The sequence below is a fragment of the Camelina sativa genome, chromosome 7, assembly GCF_030686135.1.
Source record: "Camelina sativa cultivar CO46 ecotype springtype chromosome 7, ASM3068613v1".
NCBI lineage: Eukaryota > Viridiplantae > Streptophyta > Magnoliopsida > Brassicales > Brassicaceae > Camelina > Camelina sativa.
In genome coordinates this window covers 14,452,761-14,475,851 of record NC_141886.1, presented here as the reverse complement: position 1 = coordinate 14,475,851, position 23,091 = coordinate 14,452,761, and the positions used below count along the sequence as shown (strand labels likewise).

The window sequence follows — 23,091 nt, the reverse complement described above, 5'->3', positions numbered from 1 at the left end:
CCGCGATTTATTACAAGTTATCTTCTAAATTATTTTATATGTTATGACAATTTGTGTAATATCTTATTAAAACAAATAATACCTTATTTTTTTTATGTTTGGATTGATTATTTATTACAAATTCTAAGAACCATTACATAGATGATTCTAGCATAAACAATATTTTCTGATGTTATGAGATTCATGACAGACAACATTTTCATTTCCATACTTCTGTTGGACATTTTGAATAATCTACGGAAGACACTTCCTTCTGTACGTAATAATACTTTATAAAATGTAATTATGAGTTAATATAGTTTCTCCTTTTCTTTTTGGTAGAAAAGTTCGTAAGCCCTATTCTAATGAAGAACGTTTTTCGCTTTTTAATTTTTTTTCTCATCTGAAATTTCCCGTGAAAACAAGACATACATTATTGGTATATTTGCACTCACACATACTTTCTTCAACTTTAATCACACATACACCTACTTTTGTTATCTCTATACTTTTCACTTATATAATTACAATATACCCCCTCAACTCTCTTTTCTTTCTTTTTATCTTTTATTCTATTTTTTACATCAAAGTTAAATTCACAAAATCTCTAATTATTCATTTTCATCTTTACTTTTTTTCCCTTCTCATTTTGCTCTTTTTTTCCTTGGTATTCCATTCTTCAACATTTGTTTTTCATTTATTTTTTTGAATTTATTGTTTTTCATTTTATTTCATTTATATTTTAGGTGTAACTTGTAGATAAACATTGTTTGCATCTTTCAATTTTTTGTTTCCACAAAAATTAGAGTAATTTATGAGTTCAATCTAAATCAAATATAATTAAATGGTGTTCATAGCCAAATCAACAATTTTTAAGTCCAAACTAAATTAAGTAAATAATACTTTTCTATCTATAAATTGTATTCTAACATACTTTTCTATCTAAAAATTTGCACTATAACTCCAATCAATAAATATGTTTCCATTTAGACACCCTTTGAAACTCTTGTTTGATTATATAAGATGTGTATATGCTTGATGTGGATGCTATTACAATTCGTGGATACAAGTTACACATGGTCATGTGGATACTAATAGTCGTGGTTACAAGTTACAATGACATCATCAAATCCATACAATCATGGTCATGTGGATACTATTACAATTCGTGGATACAAGTTACACATGTGGATAGTAACATGAAATCCATGTGGAGTTAGTGCATTAATGTTCACTTTTTAAGATACACTAGGATCGGATCCGCGCTATAGCGCGGGAGAATATTCACGAATAAATGCGGCCTATAACAGATTGGAATATGTTAAATTCTCATTTTAGTATAATGCAGTCGATTACAGTGAATTATAGATTTTTACAATGAGTTTGGATAAGACAATAGAAGGAAAAAAGTAAATTGTAAGAGAATGAATTTTGGTATAATAAATAATTAAAAAAGGTGAAAATTTTAATACAAAGTATAATATTATTGAGCTAAATTTTTCTAAATGCTCTGACCCATTGGAAAATTGCATACATGTTTTGACATGTTGCAAATTATTTATTTTAAAATAATTATCCTTCGACAATATTTACCATAAGAGATTGGGTAAAACTTTTGACGGGATATATGCATTTGTTGTTTGAATATTTAATTTTTATTAAAATATAGGAAATAATCCACACAAAAATATCTAAATTATGGTTAGATTTTTAATTAAAATTGGAAATATTTTATAATAATTTGTGTTACAGGTCGAACTAAATCAGATATACTCAAAATCAGTATGAGTAATTTCACATTTTTTTACCTTTGTTTTTGTTTTATGGTTCGCAAGACACCTATTTAAATAGCATTTCACGTAATAATTCTCAATTAATATTACAAGGTTTCTTTTGAATGGCATTTTTTTTTCATCTGAAATCTAAATGTCAGTTGATTATAACTACTATATACTAAATACAGAAAAATATATTTTAAGAAATTACTGTTAAGAAAATAACCGATGGTCGTGGGTTCAATAATTAAACACAAAGGAAAGAACCTATTAAGTATGAATAACAACTCTGGCAAATTTCCAAGACCATAAAGCCCAAAATTTTTTATTTTAATTTCTATCTCGCCAATAAAAAAAATAGAAAGGGAAAGTGAGCAACCAATAAAACATAATAATTTCATCTTCTTGATCTGTAAATTTCTCTATCATCAAAGATATCATGAATTCAAAGCGAACCGAGTACAACAATAATTCGTTGATCGAACTGATATTTTTGCAAAGGTAAGCTATTCCTATTAGTTATATTTTTCTATACAAGTTTCCGAAATACACAAAAATCTGAGAACAATCACTTTCTAAAAATCCATCACTCTTAAGACAGCTGAGGAGAATATGAATTTGGGGCTCGTCGGTTCACATCCATATTTACTTATCGTCGGCTGAGAAGAATATTTGGTCATTCTTCCAAATGAATCAATACTTTTGGAGGTCTCGAGTTATCTGCTGATGAGAAACAAAGGTAATGCATGTAAGATTGAACCAAATATTTTGCACAAAAAAAAACAAATATTAAAATTAAAAAGCCTATGAGACAAAAATAAAACAATTTGAATAGGTCATATATTGATTGAAATTTTGTAAATTCCTGAATAGAGAACATATGCTTTAGTTTAGATGTCCTGATAAACAAATGTTAATAGACATCACATTTGAAAAAAAAATTAATGTAACCAAATATGTCTTTATTGATTTTCTATTCATAACAAAATAAGAACATAATATCATTAGCAAATATATTTGTTATCTTGTTATGTGAAGCGTATCAGTGGATTTGCATAATTATTTTATGCCATTGCTTCTTTTTTGTCAAAAGAAGTTTTGTCGCGGGTCAGTGGATTTTCATGTATTTATTCGCACATGGTACAATTGAAGAAGTGTTGAGCAATAAGCGTGCTTTGTAACCCTAAATTTTTCCATTGCATTCGTCAATGCAAAATTCTCAATGACTAGGTACGGCCATTCTCTTGACCTTAGTAAGTTGTTGTTTCTTAACCATCACATGAATAAGAGTTCCCTAAAAACATAGAAGACCACATTGATAATCAGTTTCAAACTTCATTGTAATATATAAACTGAAATCATATAAAATGAATATTGCAATGGTCTCACCAGAATAAGTAGTGTACAGTTTCCAAGATTGAACGATTTTGACTTGAATCCTCCAGCCAATCTTGACTGGCTTGATTGATGAAAAGTCTGTGATTGGAAGAATGACCGTCATTTGTAAAGAAGAATAAGAAAATGAAGCATAGAAATTGTAGAAAATATGATGAATTCAGCTTAGATGACTGACATATATTAATAGGATGATAGATCGGTCACTTGATAGGTTAGTTTTAGGGTATATTCTCTTTTAATTCTGAAATATATGGGGTTTGTTAGTTTAGGATAGTATAATTAATGAGTATTTTGATTTGGAAATCAATCAATTACGTGACTCAAATTATGTTGCTTAAATTTAGGATCATTTTGGTAGTCAACATATTTGTTTGAGATTGATATCTTTGTGATTGTTCGATTTTCCTAAATATTTTCAGTGATTCACGTAGAAGTTTAGTTTGATATGATAAAGAGAATATTTGTGATCGATAGTGGTAATTTTGGAGAATCACGATGAAGTCTGGATTGGAAATAACGTGGAAGAAGGATTTATTTTTGGGGGAAGTTATAGACGTTTATATTTATTTATATTTATGGGTAATATTTTTTTTTTTGTTTTGGGTTTAAAAACTCGATGACCCATTTACTTTGCTTCGGGTTATTCTCACCCATATCTGATTGTCTTCTTTTTGGATAATTGTTTTCAATGACCCGACCCAGAAGTAGCTTTGTACTTTTCTTTTACTAATATAGAGATGGTTAGGTTTTCACATTTTGTGTCTATTTTTTAGTGTGTTAGGCTTAAAGATTTAGGTTTTTAGTAGATTCAATGTCTATGTATATGGTTTGGGTAATATGTTTCTTGTATAAGCTTCAATATTTAGGATTTCTAATCATGTGCTACTAGTACCAACATATTCTATTGGTATCTACATGACCATGAACATAAGGATTGATGTTGTTGTACCATAAACCCTAAATCTAAGCCCTAAACCCTAAACCCTAACATCTAAATTTTAAACCTAAAACATTAACGTTGAATCCACATAAACTTGTCAATTCACTGTTTACCTTGAATAATTTTTTGTTTAATAGTTATTCATGACAAACCACAAACTGATTTGATATGTTCTTTTTTGTATCTTAATAAATAGGGAACACGTCCTATTTTCCCATCAAAACTATTACATCTTATCAGATAGAGCCCAAACTTTAGCTTTGTCTTAGATGTCTATGCACAAATGCCTCTCAACCTATATTTCTCCAAATCGAAAATTATCATCTATTTTTCCATAAATCTAGGTTTAATCAGTTTATAATCTAAACCAAATATTAAACCAGTTAAATTTGGTTTGGCTATTAAACTAAACCTGATCCAATTCATAAACAACCAAACCAAGTATCTATTTATTTTTCACCCGAATCATTCGAGTAGTATGAAGTTTTGTAGTACATAGCTAGATGCAATCCATTTAAATAATCCAGTTCTGATCTCTTTTTGAATAAAGTTCGAGGGGTAAATGATTTTATTTCGTCGTTCAAACCAAATCAAAGACCTTCCGATTTGCTCTTGATTTGGTTTGTCATGAATTTTTTTCTCTTTCGGAGATGATTCACTACATGTGGCTTCAATTTTAATTTTAAATATTTTAATGTGTTAAATAGTGCTATTTTTGGAATGTGTGGTATAGTTGTCCATAAAACATGTTTTAGTGCTATTTTAGGGTATTTCTCTTAAATTTTTTGTTTAGTTTTAATTTTGTAATATTATGTATCCACAAGTTTATTAAACTTTAATATGAATAATTAATCTTAATCAATTTGATATTTATTTTAAATATTTATCTAAATTATTTATTTTAAATTATATCAAATGTAGTTAATAGTTCATATTATTAATTGTAATAAGATAGTTTTAATAAAATTGATGGTATATTTGGTTTTCAATGGATAAACAATAGGTTAGATATATTTTTAAATCAAAACTACAAATAGAATAATCTTTTTTTTTTAATGTTTTGTGATTAGTGTTACACCAAATATAATGCAACACACTATTCACAAAACACTAAAAAAATAGGATAGTGTTTGTTATGCCGTTGGGTTGGAGTGCTTTTGCACTATAATTGATGTTTTCCGGTGTGCGTTGGAGTTGCTCTTAGCTTGCTGATTTTTTAGGGCAAATTGGTCACAAAATTTGTGAACAATAGTAAGGAAATGTTGAAAAATATACCAATAACAAAAAGTAGGTCAAAATGAAAGATATTTATGCAAAAATAGGTGTAAATGCAAAAAGCGAGGTAAGACAAAAAAAATAGAGGGTAGTGTATTCATGGAATAGAAAAAAAAAAAAAAAAAGGTAATTTAATGGGTTTGAGAAAAAAAAAAGTGAATCGATGAACTTAAAAGCCTGAATGACTTATCCAAACTTAAATCAAAGCCCAAACAAAAGCTAAGTTCAGTATCATTAACTTTTCACTCTTCATCTTGTGCAAACCAACTGGCTTAGCCTAAACCCTAGTAGCCAGCCACAGAGAAGGAGAAGACGCTTCACCGTTTTGCCTTTTACGATTGTTCTGACCTACCAAACCTGGCTCCGTTCAATCTCCGTGGAAAGAAATGGCTTCTCCGTCGGAGTCTCTTCTCGCCATCTCGGGTTCTGTCTCTACAAGCTCCACTTTAATTAGACTCCGGATCTTCCGCCATGATATCCCGGAGATTCTTCAGAATTCCGGTAAACATTCAATATGGGTTTAATAGTTTCGACTGTTCCGTTTAAGATTATTTCTCTTTGTTTAACAGCTTGAGGCTAATTTTTGACTTTGATTGTGAACTGAAGTTAATAAATCCTAGTTAGTTCAAGTGTAAAGATCGAATCATTGAACTGGATTTGTTCTTCGAAATAGTCTAGGCAGATGGTCCATTGCAGGAGATTGTAAATTTCATATTTTGTGATTGCTGCACATGGCATACTGATTGGTGTAAACATACTGTGACAGATTTTCCTCTTCGCTGGGAATTTTAGTCTGTACAGCATTCTAATTTCAGGTTATCCTAAATGATTTATTTGCAGATATGACGTCTGAGATTGCACCCGTTCTGGTTGACATAATATTTCAAACATTGGCTATATATGATGACCGCAGCTCACGGAAAGCTGTGGATGATTTGATTGTCAACGGCCTGGGAAATGTTACTTTCATGAAAACTTTTGCGGCCATGCTTGTACAAGTTATGGAAAAACAGTTGAAATGTTGTTTTGGTTCCGTCTGTTACAGACTACTAACTTGGTCATGTCTTCTTCTGGAAAATAGTCAGTTCGCTACAGTTTCGAAGAATGCATTTGTTAGAGTAGCATCAACACAGGCTTCCATACTTCGTAATATTATGGAGAGCTCTTTCCGCATGCAGAGGGCTTGTAAAAGATTTATGTTTCATTTGTTCTCTCAGGTCTGGCTGGCTTCACGCTGTACATTTTTATTTATTTATGAAGTATTCAATTGTATGAACTATATCGATTTAGAATTCGGTTGTTCTTTTGTAGTCACAAGCTATCTACAATTTATATATGGATGAAGTGAAAGGTTCCCGGATTCCATGTAAGGATGCCCCTGAGTTATTAGGACTACTACTAGAGTTCTCTTGTTCGTCTCCTGCTCTATTTGAACAGTCTAAGGTATAATTTAATTCACTGCACTCATTATTCTCTGCTTCTTAAACAAAACTAGATTTGCAAATGTTTTCCTTTCCTTCTCAATTCTATTATTTCTTTTTTAAATCATCAATCTGTTTGTTTCTCGTCTGCAGGCCATATTTATTGATATCTATGTTAAAGATGTCCTGAATGCCAGAGAAAAGCAGAAACAAAATCTTAGTAAATGCTTCCAACCTCTTCTTCAACGGTTGTCGCATGAGGAATTTCAAACTGTCATCCTTCCAGCAGCTGTTAAAATGTTGAAGCGCAATCCAGAAATTGTCTTGGAATCTGTTGGCTTTCTATTAGCTAATGTTAACATTGATTTAAGTAAGTATGCCCTGGAACTGCTACCAGTTATATTACCACAAGCTCGACATGTGGATGAAGACAGGCGTCTTGGAGCTTTGTCAATGGTTAGGTGCTTAAGTGAAAAATCAAGTAATCCTGATACTATAGAAGCCATGTTTGCTTCAGTTAAAGCCATAATTGGAGGTTGGTCTTTCTGCCTTTTTGATCACTTTTTTAATAACATTACTCTTACTGGTTATTTAATTAATAATACCTCATGGAGATATATATGAGCCTGACACGTCTCTGTTTATAGACAGCAGATAGGCTGGGTTGTGGTTGAGTTATTTTCCTGGTTGATATTATATGATTTACTGTGGACTTTTGTCTTAAGGTTCTGAAGGAAGACTTCAATCTCCACATCAAAGAATTGGAATGCTGAATGCAGTGCAAGAACTTGCAAGTGCTCCTGAAGGAAAGTATATTGGTTGTTTGTCGACGACAGTATGCAGCTTTCTCATAGCCTGCTACAAGGATGAAGGTAAAGTATTAGTTGTTCTTCATATCCCGTTGTGCGCACCAAAAGTTAACAAGACAGTTGGAGGATGTCCTCATTTCCGTAATTTCCACATTTGTTTTTTTCCCTATTTCAGTTATCATCCTTGGCAGTTATCTTTCAACTCTTTACCTTATGTCATCTGCTTACTGATTACTTTTTTTTTTATCTTATAGGAAATGAAGACGTAAAAATTTCTATCTTGTCTGCCGTTGCTTCCTGGGCGTCACGATCTTCTGATACTATCCAACCAAACTTAGTTTCTTTTATTGCTACCGGCCTCAAGGAGAAAGAAACTCTAAGGAGGGGGCATCTCCGCTGTCTACGAATCATATGCAGAAATCCTGATACTATATCCCAGGTATCCTTGCAAACAACTTTTCTGGTTTATATTATATAAACCCTCTCATTAACTAAATATGCTACCGAATTTATCCTACAGATATCAGCCTTGCTATCCCCTTTAATTCAACTTGTAAAGACAGGATTTACAAAGGCAGTACAACGTCTAGATGGGATATATGCTCTACTGACCGTTTCCAAAATTGCTGCCTGTGACATCAAAGCAGGTTCAAACCAACAACTTACGAGTCACACTCCTCTTATGCAGTATAACCATAAGGTCCTGCATTACTTTCTCCTTAATGTTGTGTTTCTTCTTTGTGAACTCAGAGGATACTGTGGTGAAGGAGAAATTATGGACTTTGATATCTCTAAATGAGCCTTCACTTGTGCAAATTAGTTTGGTAATATTTTCTACAGGTTTTGTTTGGTACTTATTCTATGATCTGCTCTTGCTATGGCAGGGTACTTACTTTTTACTTTGCTGCCATTTTCTTCGTTTTCTCTCTTATCTTTGCATGTCACAATTGAAAGGCCTCAAAACTTTCGAGTGAAGATTGTGTAGTATGTGTTGAGCTTCTTGAGGTGCTCCTCGTGGAACATTCCTCCAGGTAATACTCCTGTCTAATGTGTGAGATTCATTGCTTGAACAGTTTCTGGAAGTTTGACTATCTACCTGAATTCAGGGTTTTGGAAGCATTTTCACTGAAATCACTATCAAAGGTAGTTAGTGAGTTCATGTTTTCTGACCCGTTTCTACCTGTTCTGGACTTATGTTTCATCTCTTTTCTATGCAGTTGCTTCTATTTCTACTTTGCCATCCGAGCTGGAATGTTCGTAAAACAGCTTACAATTCTGTGACAAAGATCTTTCTCGCAAGTTCACAGCTAGCCACTACTCTTTTAGACGAGTTCTCGGACTTTCTTTCCATAACTGGGGACCAAATCGTTTCTCCTAGAACCAGGTACCGATGATAAGCTCTTTTGTACCTTAAATTCTTTCATGTTCTGTGTTTGGTGCGCTCTGATTTATCTCCTATTATTTCTCTGATCTTGGCTTTTTATTCGGTTCGATTAATTTAACGTTTTGAAAGGTTTGGACCTATATGTCAATAGCAACTTGTTCCTTCTAGGCACTAACTTGACACCTCTGTAGTGACGCAGAAAATCCTGTGGATCATCAAGCTCCTTTCGTTCCTTCTGTAGAGGTGTTAGTGAAGGCTTTAATTGTCATATCATCGGCAGCAGTTACTGGACCTCCAAGCTCATGGATTGTTCGTAGCATATTTTGCTCGCATCATCCAAGCATAGTTGGGACTGCAAAAAGAGACGCTGTCTGGAAGGTAATCTTGACATTGGTCTCTTTACATGGTTAATTCTACGTATATATCTCTTATTTGCATTTTGGACATTGATTTTCACTTTCTGTTATACTCAGAGATTGCAAAAGTGTCTCAAAACTTGTGGTTTTGATGTTGCTACTTTTTTGTCTACCAATGGAAGAAGTGTTTGCAAGGTAATCTCACGAACAATGACACCTATGTCACCAAAACCTGTGATTTTTTTTTCTTCTTTTCTTGGCATTACTAATTAACTGTTGATATGAATGATTGTTTCAGAGTCTACTTGGACCGATGGGTTTAATGAGTCCTAAAATTCCCGAGCAGCAAGCGGCAGTATCTTCCTTGTCCACATTAATGTCTCTGGCGCCAGAGGATACATTTACAGTGTTTAAGATGGTATATTTATTTTAAGAAACTTTGTTTACTAATCAAAGAGGTTATCCCGTTTAATTTTCCTGATGTCTTATGTTTTATTTTTCTAGCATCTGCAAGAACTTCCAGATCGACTCTCTCATGATATGCTCTCAGTGACCGACATCAATGTAGATCTCCTCACTTTTACTGAGCTCTAACATTTCACTGTAACGTTTCATACATGGGTAGTTGTTACTCTTATTTTCTCATGTTGTTATTCAGATATTCCTTACACCTGAGGGGATGCTTTTAAGTGAGCAAGGTATATATGTTGCTGAGACGATTGGTGCCAAGTACACGAAGCAGGAGCCGGTACTTTAATGGGTTTATTCTATTTTTATATGTTTTATACTTGATACATGATTCCCCCTTTTAGCATTTGGGATCTAATAACTTATCCTTCTTGGTGGCTCATGTAGAGTTCTAATCATTCTCTAAAGAAAGGATTGGCTAGTAGAGAAGCTGCAAATTCAGGCAGAAGGGACACTTCAAAGTTGACCAAGAAAGCTGGTATAAATCTACCTCTATAGTTTTGATTATTATGCCTCTGCATATATATTTTCTTCAGCCAATTAATAATTTCAGACAAAGGAAAAACTGCAAAGGAAGAAGCACGGGAACTGATGCTCAAAGAGGAGGCCTCAACACGGGAAAATGTTCACAGGATACAAAAAAGTCTTTCGTTGGTACTCCATGCTCTTGGGGAGATGGGTCTTGCTAATCCTGTGTTTTGTCACAGCCAGTTACCTTTTTTGGTATGTAAAAAGCTTTCTCACTCAGTTCCGTAACAGTTTTACTTATCTATATGCTATAGAGTGAATGAATATATTTCAGCAACAATTGTTAACCTCTTACACTCACCATATCTCTTTACCAGGCTACCTTTTTGGATCCATTGCTGCGATCACCTATCGTAAGTGCTACAGCCTTTGAAAACTTGGTGAAGCTAGCAAGGTGTACAGTTCAGCCACTGTGTAATTGGGCTCTAGAAATTTCAACTGCTCTGCGGTTGATCGCGATTGATGAAGTTGATACTTCATCTGATTTTCGTCCATCAGTTGATAAGGCTGGGAAAACAGATGAGGGTCTTTTTGAGAGGATTATAAACGGGTTATCCATATCTTGCAAACCCGGACCACTTCCTGTAGATACCTTCACATTCATTTTCCCGGTGTGTTTCTTACCATTTTTGTTTACAATATTCTAACTTGGAAGTTACTTTCACTAGAACGAGCTGTGCTTTTGTCTTGCCAGATACTGGAGCGAATTTTACTGTCATCAAAGCGGACAAAACTTCATGATGCTGTGCTTCATATTCTGTGCATGCATCTAGATCCGATGCTGCCACTTCCAAGACTCCGGATGATATCAGTTTGGTGACTTGAACCCTGTCTATTTATACATTGTACATCCATTGAGTTTTAGTGTCTATTACATGTGCTCATTTCTTTCCATTTTTTTGTTTGTAAGAGCTGATGTTACAAACCAGCTTCTGTTTCTTAAATATAACATCTAAACTATTTTTTTCAGGTTCTTTATCATCTGCTAGGTGTTGTTCCCGCATATCAAGCATCAGTTGGACCTGCACTGAATGAATTGTGTCTTGGATTGCAAGCAGATGATGTCGCAAATGTATTTCTTTTAACTACGTGATGTGAGCAAAATTTCCATTTCCAGTGAGTTATATTTCATTTTTTTTTTTGTTTACAGGCACTTTATGGAGTATATTCAAAAGATGTTCATGTCAGAATGGCCTGCTTAAACGCAGTAAAGTGCATTCCAGCTGTTTCCAAATGCTCCCTTCCTCAGAATGTTGATATAGCAACAAACATTTGGATAGCTTTACATGACCCTGAAAAGGTTAACCTTCGTAATTTGTTGTGATATCTAGTTATATTGTCTTTTTGTGTACATAACTGCTGGTTATATAACTGTTTGCCATGTCCTAACTGTTAAATTGATGTACTTGACTGGGGCTAGCAAAGTTGTTGTCCTCTTATTTGTTTTGTTATTCCTCCATCTGATGCTCCGTGATCTTAATGGTTGCAGTCAGTAGCTGAAGCAGCAGATGATATATGGTCCCGTTATGGATATGATTTGGGGATTGATTATTCAGGAATCTTTAAAGCACTTTCTCATACAAATCTCAATGTCCGATTAGCTGCAGCAGAAGCATTGGCTGATGCTCTTCATGAAAGCCCGGCATCAATCCAGGTCACTGCATTTCCTTAATTATTACTTTTTTTTTTTGGTGGCAAGAAGTATGGTTTTTAAAGATTAATTGGTTTTTCAGCTATCTCTTTCAACTTTATTTTCTCTGTACATCCGTGATGCTACGTCTGGTGAGGATGTCTTTGATGCTGGTTGGATAGGAAGGCAAGGAATAGCCTTAGCACTGCAATCTGCTGCCGATGTATTGACAACAAAGGACCTTCCTGCTGTTATGACATTTTTAATATCCCGTGCGCTGGTATGTCTTCTCCTCTTGTCAGATGAATGTTTGTCAAATTAAAGGAATCTCCCCTTTCTTAGCCATGTTGGTGTTGCTAAGGATTTGGGTTTCAGTCATTTTACCTAGAAACCCACATTTTATGTTGTTTTCGGAAACTATAGCTTGAAGCTTTTGAAACTGAGTGGTTTTTTCCCAAGTGCAGGCTGATCCCAACACAGATGTTCGTGGAAGGATGATCAATGCTGGTATCATGATTATTGATAAGCATGGCAAAGAAAACGTTTCATTGTTGTTCCCCATCTTTGAGAATTATTTAAATAAAGAGGTTTGTTCTACTAGCAACTGAAAACCTGCTCGATACATTGTGTGTTTCATGATTATTACGAATTGCTTTGAAGCTTTATCATATCTATTATCTTGCAGGCATCGGATGAAAAGGAATATGACCTGGTTCGTGAGGGTGTTGTTATATTCACTGGAGCACTGGCAAAGCACCTAGCAAAAGTGATAACTCTATCATTTGTTAAATCTCGTCACAGTGCACATGATTTCCTGCTCTATCTTATATATCAACAATGATGGCAGGATGATCCAAAAGTCCACACTGTTGTGGAAAAGCTGTTGGAGGTGTTGAATACACCATCAGAATCTGTGCAACGTGCAGTCTCAACATGCCTTTCTCCACTTGTGCTATCAAAGCAGGTATGTTTCCTACAAATTTTGAGATCTTACCTAAACATTTTTGCTATACCTAATGGCTTTGGCATGGGTAGTATTTCATTCTGTTTTCGTTAATCTCTGATGCTTTGTTAGGAGGATGCCCCTGCCCTTTTTTCAAGGCTCTTGGATAAGCTAATGAAGAGTGATAAATATGGTGAGCGTAGAGGGGCAGCTTTTGGTCTTGCGGGAGTAATTATGGGCTTTGGAATTTCTAGCTTGAAGAAATATGGTCTTATAGTCACTTTGCAAGAGGCACTTATTGACAGGTATTTCTTATACATTATTTTAACTTTATTTATATGGTATTTAAAGTTTATGGTATCGGTGTTTTAGGAGTGCATGTTGGCTTGTGATGCCATTCAAGCTGTTCACTATGGTACTGAGGGACGAAACATATTCTGCATAGATTCCGTCCATTTTGATTCATTAGCTCTTCTGTTTATTCTCTTTAGCAATACATTGTTGACATAATCGATTTATATTCAAATAGAAAGGCTGCCTTGCAAGTCATATTCCATTGAAGTGGGCTAATTAGTTGCTGGTTATTTCTTGTGTCATTGATGCTTTGTCCTTTTGTATAACATCTATAATATGTAGAAGTTCACTATGAACCTTACTTCACTTCTGCTGTGTTGTTTGTGTTTTTGCTGCAGAAATTCTGCGAAACGGCGTGAAGGAGCACTTCTTGCATTTGAATGTCTCTGCGAGAAGCTTGGAAAATTATTTGAACCGTAAGATAACTTTCTAATGATAAATATGCCAGAAGCAAATGTTGCAACTTGGTAATATACATTCTTTTGGTTTAGGTATGTGATAAAGATGTTACCCTTACTTCTGGTGTTGTTCTCTGACCAAGTTGGAGCAGTTCGTGAAGCAGCAGAATGTGCTGCTCGAGCTATGATGTCTCAACTATCTGCATATGGTGTGAAACTTGTCCTTCCTTCTCTGCTGAAGGTGATTATTTATTAAATTCTTAAGATTTTTAAAGCTCAGTGTTCCATAACTAAGGTTTTGTGCATTACCATGTGCCCTCCTCATGATCATCTTTTTTATTTGGTTAACGATGCAATGCTATCTTCTTTTTCATTGTTGTAATTCTTTGCGCTTGACAGGAAAGACGGAAAATTTACTGATTCTTTTAAAATTGTTTTGATTCATCACCCCTTTTTCTGCTAGTTGTACCCTGTATGAGTGCTGCACCTTAGAAATAAGGTTCAGTTACTAACTTGGTATACCTGGTTGCATATGTTTTTCGGTCTTACATGACAGGTACTTTTCTCTTGATTTCATTCTTTCTGACAGGGCCTTGAAGATAAAGCATGGAGAACAAAGCAGAGCAGTGTACAGCTTCTCGGTGCTATGGCGTTTTGTGCTCCTCAGCAACTTTCTCAATGCCTTCCTAGGGTTGTTCCAAAACTCACAGAGGTGTGTAATGCATGTAAATTTCACCTGCTTCTTAACCTTAATCCTAGGAATGATTGCCTACCTTGATTAATTGATATTATCTGATGTGATGAGTTAAATTTATACAGGTTTTGACGGATACACATCCAAAAGTCCAGTCAGCTGGGCAGTTAGCACTTCAGCAGGTTAGACTGATATAACAGAAAAGATACCATATTTTATGGACTTTACTAACTAGATTTCCGTCTCACCATTATATTTAGGTTGGAAGTGTCATAAAGAACCCAGAGATATCCTCCCTTGTCCCTACTCTTCTGTTGGCCTTAACAGATCCCAATGAGTACACACGACATTCTCTTGACATCCTTCTCCAAGTAAGGATTCTGTTTGAATTAGCCCGTGCTTTTTTGTACATCTGTTTTCCGTTTTTTTTTTCATAATCTTTCTTCTCTGATTACAGACAACATTCGTTAATTCTGTTGATGCCCCGTCGCTTGCACTATTGGTACCAATAGTGCATAGAGGATTGAGGGAAAGAAGTTCTGAAACAAAAAAGAAAGCTTCTCAGATTGTCGGCAATATGTGTTCTTTGGTGACAGAACCAAAGGATATGATTCCTTACATAGGATTGCTCCTTCCTGAGGTTAAAAAGGTAATTTCCTGTTCTTACCAAGATAATGAGTTATCTCTCTCTTGCATAAGATGTATATTAATTAAACACTGGAGCTGTCAGGTTCTTGTGGATCCAATTCCCGAGGTACGTTCTGTGGCAGCAAGGGCTGTTGGGTCACTTATTAGAGGAATGGGGGAGGATAATTTCCCAGATCTTGTTCCATGGCTGTTTGAAACTCTAAAATCTGATACAAGCAATGTTGAAAGGTCTGGAGCTGCTCAGGGATTAAGTGAGGTATGTAGAATAAGATGTGTTTTGTGTGGCATTGTTTCTTTTAGTCAAAACACCTTGTTTGATGTTGTGGAAATTCACTAAATTATTTGTTAGCTTTAACACAATGAGCTTAATTTTGTTATGTTCACAGTTTTCAATACATCATTGCAGAAATATCAGGGTTTACTATTTAGTATTAAGTTGATTGATTCTCTTAATCTACATATAACTTAGTGAAACATCTCTGTTGATATGCTTCTTGTTACTTCTTGTAATTCAATCAAGTACATTTAAAAATGATATGGTGTATGACAAGTTGCAAATTCGTCTTTCTCAGCTTCTCAATAACAATTGTTTCCAAATATTCTAGATGCATCTGTTAACACATTTTCTCCTTATGATTCAGGTTTTAGCAGCTCTTGGGACAGATTACTTTGAGAATCTACTTCCTGATCTCATTCGTCATTGTTCTCATCAAAAAGCATCAGTCCGAGATGGATATCTTACGCTTTTTAAGGTGAACTGTCGCTTCGTAGATGTTCCTCAAATGTCAGTTTATAAAAAAGTTCTAAAAGCTTTTGTTTGTTATTCGCAGTTCTTACCAAGATCCTTGGGTATTCAATTCCAGAAGTACTTGCAGCTTGTTTTACCGGCCATTCTGGATGGTGAACCCATAATTTTTTTGGCAGACTTTTAACTTCTAATATAGCTGTTGACTTATTGCCTAAATTGATGGTGCTCTATAATAATGTTTTAGGTCTTGCCGATGAGAATGAATCTGTTCGTGATGCAGCCCTTGGGGCTGGCCATGTACTGGTGGAGCAGCATGCAACAACGTATAAATTTACACTAAATCTACTTCTCTCTGACTTTTTTCATTGCATGTTTAAGTAGATTATTTAATATATTGGCTACCATAATACGTAGATTTGTTAGATTTTTAACCCATTTAATTAGTTATTTGAATGGTTCTCCTATGTGCCACTATTTTTCCTTGAATCTGTGGTAGATTAAAGTGAGAAATTCTGTTTGAATAGATTGTTGAAATCTAATAGAAGCGTATTATTAAAGATCTCAGGTCTTGATAGTAGCATGATTGGTTTTACAGGTCTCTGCCTCTTCTTCTTCCAGCTGTGGAGGATGGTATTTTCAATGATAATTGGCGTATCCGTCAAAGTTCTGTCGAACTACTTGGGGATCTATTGTTCAAGGTTAACATCATCTTTTGTGTTGTGTTTTCTTGTTGTTTATCATTCTTCTCGAAACCTGTAGCCTAGTATATACTTGGTAACCAAATATGTTCATCCTCCTAGCCTAGTATAGATGTACAGTGCTTGGTATTTAGTGTGTATTAGTAAACGTACAGGTTAGAAAATGGAAGAATGTACTATCAGTTTCAGCACTAATAGGTCTAGGACTTGCCCTTATTGTTGATATTTGTATCTTTTGTACTAGGTTGCTGGTACATCGGGTAAAGCTCTGCTGGAGGGTGGAAGTGATGATGAAGGTGCAAGTACTGAAGCGCAGGGTCGTGCAATTATTGATATTTTAGGGATGGACAAGCGTAATGAAGTTCTTGCTGCGTTATATATGGTCCGGACTGATGTTAGTTTGTCTGTTCGTCAGGTAATGTTGTTAATGCTTTATCTACGAGTTTGGTATGAATGTACTTAAATTCTGAGTTCAAAATAAAATTTCTGCTTTTTCCAGGCGGCACTACATGTATGGAAAACCATTGTAGCAAATACACCAAAGACTTTGAAGGAAATAATGCCTATTTTGATGAGTACCTTAATTTCTTCTTTGGCATCACCATCCTCTGAGAGGCGCCAGGTTTGCATCCTATTTTTCTTATGTTTCTTTCCTTATAACCTGCAGTTGTATGAGTCTACCATACTGTGTAGGTAGCAGGAAGATCACTTGGAGAGTTGGTTAGGAAGCTTGGTGAAAGGGTGCTTCCTCTTATCATTCCGATTTTATCTAAAGGACTGAAAGATCCAGATGTTGACAAAAGACAAGTAAAAGCTTCAATCTCTCTTTTTTTTTTAAACAAATTTACAGCATTGCACATAATTTTTTGTTTTCATACGGAACTATTTTGGTATAAAGTTATTGTTGCGCCCATGCTAACCATGCTTTGTGTTCCATTAAGTTTATGTCCTGCTGCATTGTTTATGTCCATATGTGATGCGTAAATGTTTTCTTATCGATCAGCTGATGCTAAGCATAGGATAGTTTGCTTAAATCTGATTTGCAGACCTATCAGGCACATGTCTATCTCGTTTGCTTGATTTTATATAATTATGATTTACAGGGTGTATGCATTGGCCTGAATGAAGTGATGGCCAGTGCTGGGAGGAGTCAGTTGCTGAGTTTCATGGATCAGCTCATTCCCACAATTCGGACGGCACTTTGTGATAGGTTTGATTTATTCTTCATGCATCAGCTTCTAATTTCGCATATTTTTATGTTAATGAAAAAGTTAACATTTCTTAACTTCGTTCGTCTACAGTGCTCTTGAGGTTCGTGAATCTGCTGGACTAGCATTCAGCACTCTGTATAAGGTACCTGTACTGACCTGTGTTTCTTATCAGATTGTTCTAGTTCACTCTATATTAATCATTCGTCTACTTTTGTAATGTAGAGCGCTGGATTGCAAGCAATGGATGAGATTATCCCAACTCTTCTGGAAGCGTTAGAGGATGATGAGATGTCTACTACTGCACTGGATGGCCTTAAACAAATTATAAGGTATTCTTCTACTGTTTACTCAGGCTATTCGTCCTCTACTCAGTTCCAAATTTCTGGTTTACTAAATTAACTTTTGGAATTGCAGTGTTAGGACATCAGCTGTTCTTCCACACATCTTGCCCAAGCTTGTCCACCTTCCTCTCTCGTATGTGTTCCTTTTGTCTGTATTTATAGATAGATATGCATCATCAAGCATGATGAATTACTTTCTGGCTGTCTCAAACGTTTTAAAATGCCGTGTCTAGTGCCTTAAATGCTCATGCTTTGGGAGCTTTAGCTGAGGTTGCTGGTGCTGGTTTTAACACTCATCTTGGGACCATACTTCCTGCTTTGCTCTCTGCAATGGGAGATGAAAACAAGGTAAAAATTTATGATTTTCTTTCTTCACCCTTAAATTTTATGAAATCTTGTTATCTATAATTAAGATTCCCTTTCTTTTATGCAGGAAGTCCAATCATTGGCTCAAGAGGCTGCAGAGAGAGTGGTGCTTGTGATAGATGAAGAAGGAGTTGAGACTCTATTATCAGAACTTCTCAAAGGAGTGTCTGATATTCAGGTTCGCTTGTAACCTCATTTAAATTAGTATGTATATTTTTGGCTTGTAAGTAATTTAGGCTTCTTATTTATTTTTGTTTTCAGGCTTCAATTAGAAGAAGTTCTGCCTATCTGATTGGTTACTTCTTCAAGAGTAGCAAGCTTTACTTGATTGATGAAGCTCCAAACATGATATCCACCCTGATTGTTATGCTCAGTGATTCTGATTCAACAACTGTTGCGGTAGGGTAGTTGACCAGAAAGAAAAGAGTTAAAGTTAGCATGTCTTGTCTAACTTATTCTCTTTTGTACAGGTTTCCTGGGAAGCTTTGGCTAGGGTTATTGGTTCAGTTCCAAAGGAAGTACTTCCTTCATATATAAAACTTGTACGTGATGCTGTATCTACCGCTAGGGACAAAGAGCGCAGGAAGCGGAAGGTAAATGTCACTATATAAGAGATTAATGAGGGATCATATTATGTATTGTAGACTAATATCTGTAAAATATACTGTGCTACTTGAATTGCAGGGAGGATATGTTGTTATTCCTGGTCTATGCCTCCCTAAATCCCTTAAGCCATTACTTCCTGTATTTCTACAGGTATGACTTATACCTTGATTTTCTTGCTCTTAAGGCTACTTTTAATCATATAATTTAAATTAGCAGTGGTTTCTGGGTGGCTTGAGCTTATCGCACATTTAACATTTTTCTTCGCACAAAATATCCCCCTAGATTGCATGCTCGTACAAGAGCAATCAAGCAGTTTTGTACTTTGTACTTAGATTTACCTTGTATTGTTTTGGTGTTATGATTTCAGGGTTTAATTAGTGGATCCGCCGAGTTAAGAGAGCAAGCTGCACTTGGTCTTGGTGAGCTTATTGAAGTTACTAGTGAGCAAGCATTGAAGGAGTTCGTCATACCTATAACAGGGTATGCAGTCTTCATTCCTTGTGTCAATACTTCTGCTACAAAGTATTTTTCACTTTGCTTGGGTCATATAGTTTTATCTGGATAAAAATTGATGTTCTATTTTGTTAGGCATAGAAGTGATTGTGCATGGTGTTAAAAGAACTTTGACTGAAAAAAACAAATTTTATTAGGTATCGTTTGTCTATTGTGTTAAGATACATTTTCTTGTTGTTTCAGGCCTCTTATTCGAATCATAGGAGACCGGTTTCCGTGGCAGGTCAAAAGCGCTATTTTGGCTACATTAATCATCCTTATACAAAGGGGTGGGATGGCGCTTAAGCCATTTCTCCCTCAACTTCAAACAACATTTGTCAAGTGTTTGCAAGATTCTTCAAGGTTAGTCCTTGTCTCAACTTGAATGCAAGTGAAGTTTATGAATGTCTAATGACAGGCAAAACATCTTATGGTAGACAACATCTTGTTCATGTGTACATCGATTTAACACCTTTACAACTGCAGGACCATTCGTTCTAGTGCTGCGCTTGCCCTGGGAAAGCTTAGTGCATTAAGCACGAGAATTGACCCATTAGTTGGTGACTTGATGACAAGTTTCCAGGTACTTCTTTCAGCAACTAATGCAGATTATCTTAATGTGTCCATGTAGGTCTTAATTGTTTATGAAGAATTTGTTATATTTTATCAGGCCGCAGATTCTGGGGTACGGGAGGCTATCCTCTTTGCTATGAGAGGTGTAATTAAGCATGCTGGGAAGAGCATTGGGCCAGCTGTCAGATTACGCATTTTTGATCTCCTAAAGGATTTAATGCACCATGACGATGACCAAGTTCGAATTTCTGCCACAAGCATGCTGGGTGTTTTATCACAGGTAGGGTCTCTTCTATAGGGAACTTTTTCTTTTTAGCCCTATGATTCAAGCCACATACTCGATACTATGTAAGACACTTCTCATGTGATCTATTATGCTGCAACGTTGCAGCACTTAAGCATACCTTCATTTTAGTGTATTTTGATAGAAACATAATTAGGGTATGTTGGGTATGTTTAACTATTGAGGATTATAATGCTTTGTTGAAGCCTGAGCTTCTTACTTTCCTATTTTTGCAGTACTTGGAAGCTGCACAACTCAGTGTTCTGCTTCAGGAAGTCAGAGATTTATCTGCTTCACAAAATTGGTGTGCTAGGCATGGCTCAGTTCTCTGTATTTCATCCTTGCTGAAGCACAATCCTTCAACCATTATGACATCGTCACTCTTTTCCTCTATGTTAAATTCTCTTAAGAGCTCTTTGAAGGATGAGAAGGTACCTTTGTGAGAAAAAATGTTGCCCTCTTATTTTGGATAATCTTGGTTTTCTGACATCTTCTTTTGAATAGTTTCCATTACGCGAAAGCTCGACAAAGGCTTTGGGAAGGCTTTTGCTACATCAACTTGCAATAGATCCTTCCAACACAAAAGTGGTTATCGATGTCCTTTCATCCATTGTCTCAGCTTTGCATGATGATTCTAGTGAGGTTCGAAGAAGAGCACTCTCTTCACTGAAAGCTTTTGCAAAAGTAAGTGTAAGCTACAAGAGTAATATCGAAGTGGATATAATTGTTAGTGATACGTGCAGTGGTAATGGAAGACATTATTTTACAGGATAACCCATCAGCAACCAGTGCAAATGTAAGTGTTATTGGGCCTCCTTTTGCTGAATGTTTGAAGGATGGGAACACACCAGTGAGACTTGCTGCAGAAAGATGTGCTTTGCATGTGTTCCAATTAACAAAGGGTATTGAATCTGCAAAACTTCTCTCAGTTTTTTTATGCCCACAGTATGTTGGCAAATTGGTGCATTTGCATCTATCTCTCTTTGTAGTTGTATTTCTGGAAACTGTAACAGGGATATATTTTACTAATGTCATCGATCGGCTTCTCCAGGCGCAGAAAATGTTCAAGCAGCTCAAAAATATATAACAGGATTGGATGCCCGACGGTTATCCAAGTTTCCTGAACAAAGGTACTTAATCTTCTTCACATATGAAATTCTTATGATGACCAAAACTTTCTTGTTATGGGTAAATTTAGTTCCCTTGGACCTGCACTAAATACTATTAGTTACATTTGCAGCGACGACAGCGAAAGTGATGATGATAATGCAATTGGGTAGGAAGGAAACTGTCTTCTCCATATCGCTGTTGAATCCATTTTGTAGAAGAGGCTCATTTCGGCAGAAGCGTTTATCCCTTGAGTTGCGGATGATACTGTATCATTTTTCTTTCGCATGAGAATGTAGATGCACAGAAGTTGATATTACTATATATAGATATACATGATCTTGTATCAGATCCTTGTGTTCTTGGTTGGGAAGCATAGTTTACCTCATTTTCTTTATTTGATACGGCTACTTCATTTTTGTTATATTGTTACGTAACAAAGGGGTTTTATTTTATGCATATTTTAGTTATTGCTTACTCTCTCCATTGCCAATATATTAAAACATAAAACCTTCTAATGACATTCTTGTAATATGATTAAATAGTGAAATTCATTTAGGTAGCTTTTTTCTTTTTTTAATCAATTTCATTTTTACTCAGTACAATTATAATATGCTAAATTAATTTTTAGATTTTTTTATTTTAAGTTTTGGGTTTTAGGCTATAGTTTTCAGAGTGTAAAGATTAGTATTTAGAGTTTAAAGTTTAGAATTTAGTTGTATATATAAAAAAGTATTATTGAAAATAGACAATTTCAAAAAGATATAAAGAAAAGGGTATTTTTTTGCATGTGTTTTTCCTTTTGTGCAATGTAAGCATTGTATGTGGTTGTTAGCATTGTAGCTTTGGATCTATGTAATTCGATACCAGTAACTGTATTAATTGACATGAAATACTAAGTGGAGAATCGTAATATATTTTAAAATGCTGAAATCATAAAATTTATAAAAATAGAAAGGAAAATAAATAAAACAAGAAAGGAAAGTGAGCTAAACGAAGAACAAAAAAAAATGTTAATATGTTGTAGATGAAGAATTGAACAAACTTTCATAGTAAGTGGTAACAAAAAAATTTTGAGTAATATTTTTTTTTTCCAACAATTAACTCATACGAGCTAAGACTGAGAAACATTGTCTATATAAAAACTTAACAGCAGTTTGGTATGTATTTTACATACCAAACATTAGTTTGAGTGAGATAAGGGTCAAAAGAAAAAGAAATGAAAACTTTCTTGTCACTTTGTATTTCTTCGAAGTATGTAGAAAATGCTAGTAATTCAGTTGGAGAAGACACCACTTATACCGTATGTAATAAATGCCACTTCTTATTTGTGTGCTCCAAAACATACATTTCATCGTCTAAACAAGAGCTTTTTTCTATATGTGCAATGACATCAAGCTCCGCCGCATGTTGGCAGCTCCCGTGGTAGGTGATGCGTCATTAGAATGTATGTATACACTAGCATGCGATTCCTGAAAATTTGTCACGTTTTTTTCAAGATCCATTAATAAAACATCTAAATCGTAAAAGAGATGATCTTGAAATCCATTTATCAACAAAATTTACATTTGAGCCTTATTCCAATCTTGTGCCTCAGGCTAATTACAAGATGTCTCCTTGATCCATGCCCATATTATCAAAAGCCTTATCATTTCGAGTTTCCCAG

At 35.1% G+C, this 23,091-nt stretch overlaps 1 protein-coding gene across 2 annotated transcripts; it reads left to right on the top strand.

The window, feature by feature from the left end:
• The first annotated feature begins 5,524 nt into the window (after positions 1–5,524).
• Positions 5,525–21,822, top strand: LOC104700954 (protein ILITYHIA). Of its 2 annotated transcripts, none has more exons than XM_087458194.1 (60): positions 5,525–5,868; positions 6,208–6,584; positions 6,679–6,810; positions 6,942–7,323; positions 7,514–7,660; positions 7,852–8,036; positions 8,118–8,244; positions 8,348–8,421; positions 8,552–8,628; positions 8,704–8,740; positions 8,815–8,981; positions 9,173–9,359; positions 9,455–9,532; positions 9,636–9,755; positions 9,842–9,901; positions 9,996–10,085; positions 10,193–10,283; positions 10,365–10,528; positions 10,651–10,944; positions 11,028–11,144; positions 11,304–11,405; positions 11,484–11,633; positions 11,823–11,987; positions 12,067–12,243; positions 12,428–12,550; positions 12,649–12,729; positions 12,811–12,927; positions 13,039–13,211; positions 13,599–13,676; positions 13,752–13,899; positions 14,248–14,370; positions 14,478–14,534; positions 14,613–14,723; positions 14,810–15,001; positions 15,083–15,256; positions 15,642–15,752; positions 15,831–15,900; positions 15,993–16,071; positions 16,344–16,446; positions 16,691–16,861; positions 16,946–17,068; positions 17,140–17,253; positions 17,550–17,656; positions 17,748–17,799; positions 17,880–17,986; positions 18,072–18,131; positions 18,232–18,346; positions 18,432–18,542; positions 18,626–18,763; positions 18,835–18,957; positions 19,049–19,120; positions 19,338–19,450; positions 19,667–19,825; positions 19,949–20,045; positions 20,133–20,315; positions 20,555–20,749; positions 20,823–21,002; positions 21,088–21,220; positions 21,370–21,448; positions 21,559–21,822. In XM_087458194.1, the coding sequence occupies exons 1-60, from the start codon at positions 5,754–5,756 to the stop codon at positions 21,596–21,598; spliced, it is 7,827 nt and encodes a 2,608-aa protein (XP_087314320.1). In that variant the 5' UTR covers positions 5,525–5,753; the 3' UTR covers positions 21,599–21,822. The 2 variants fall into 2 exon arrangements, with proteins under 2 accessions (XP_087314320.1, XP_087314319.1); XM_087458193.1 differs by having other exon boundaries at positions 10,359–10,528.
• The last annotated feature ends 1,269 nt before the right edge of the window (positions 21,823–23,091 follow it).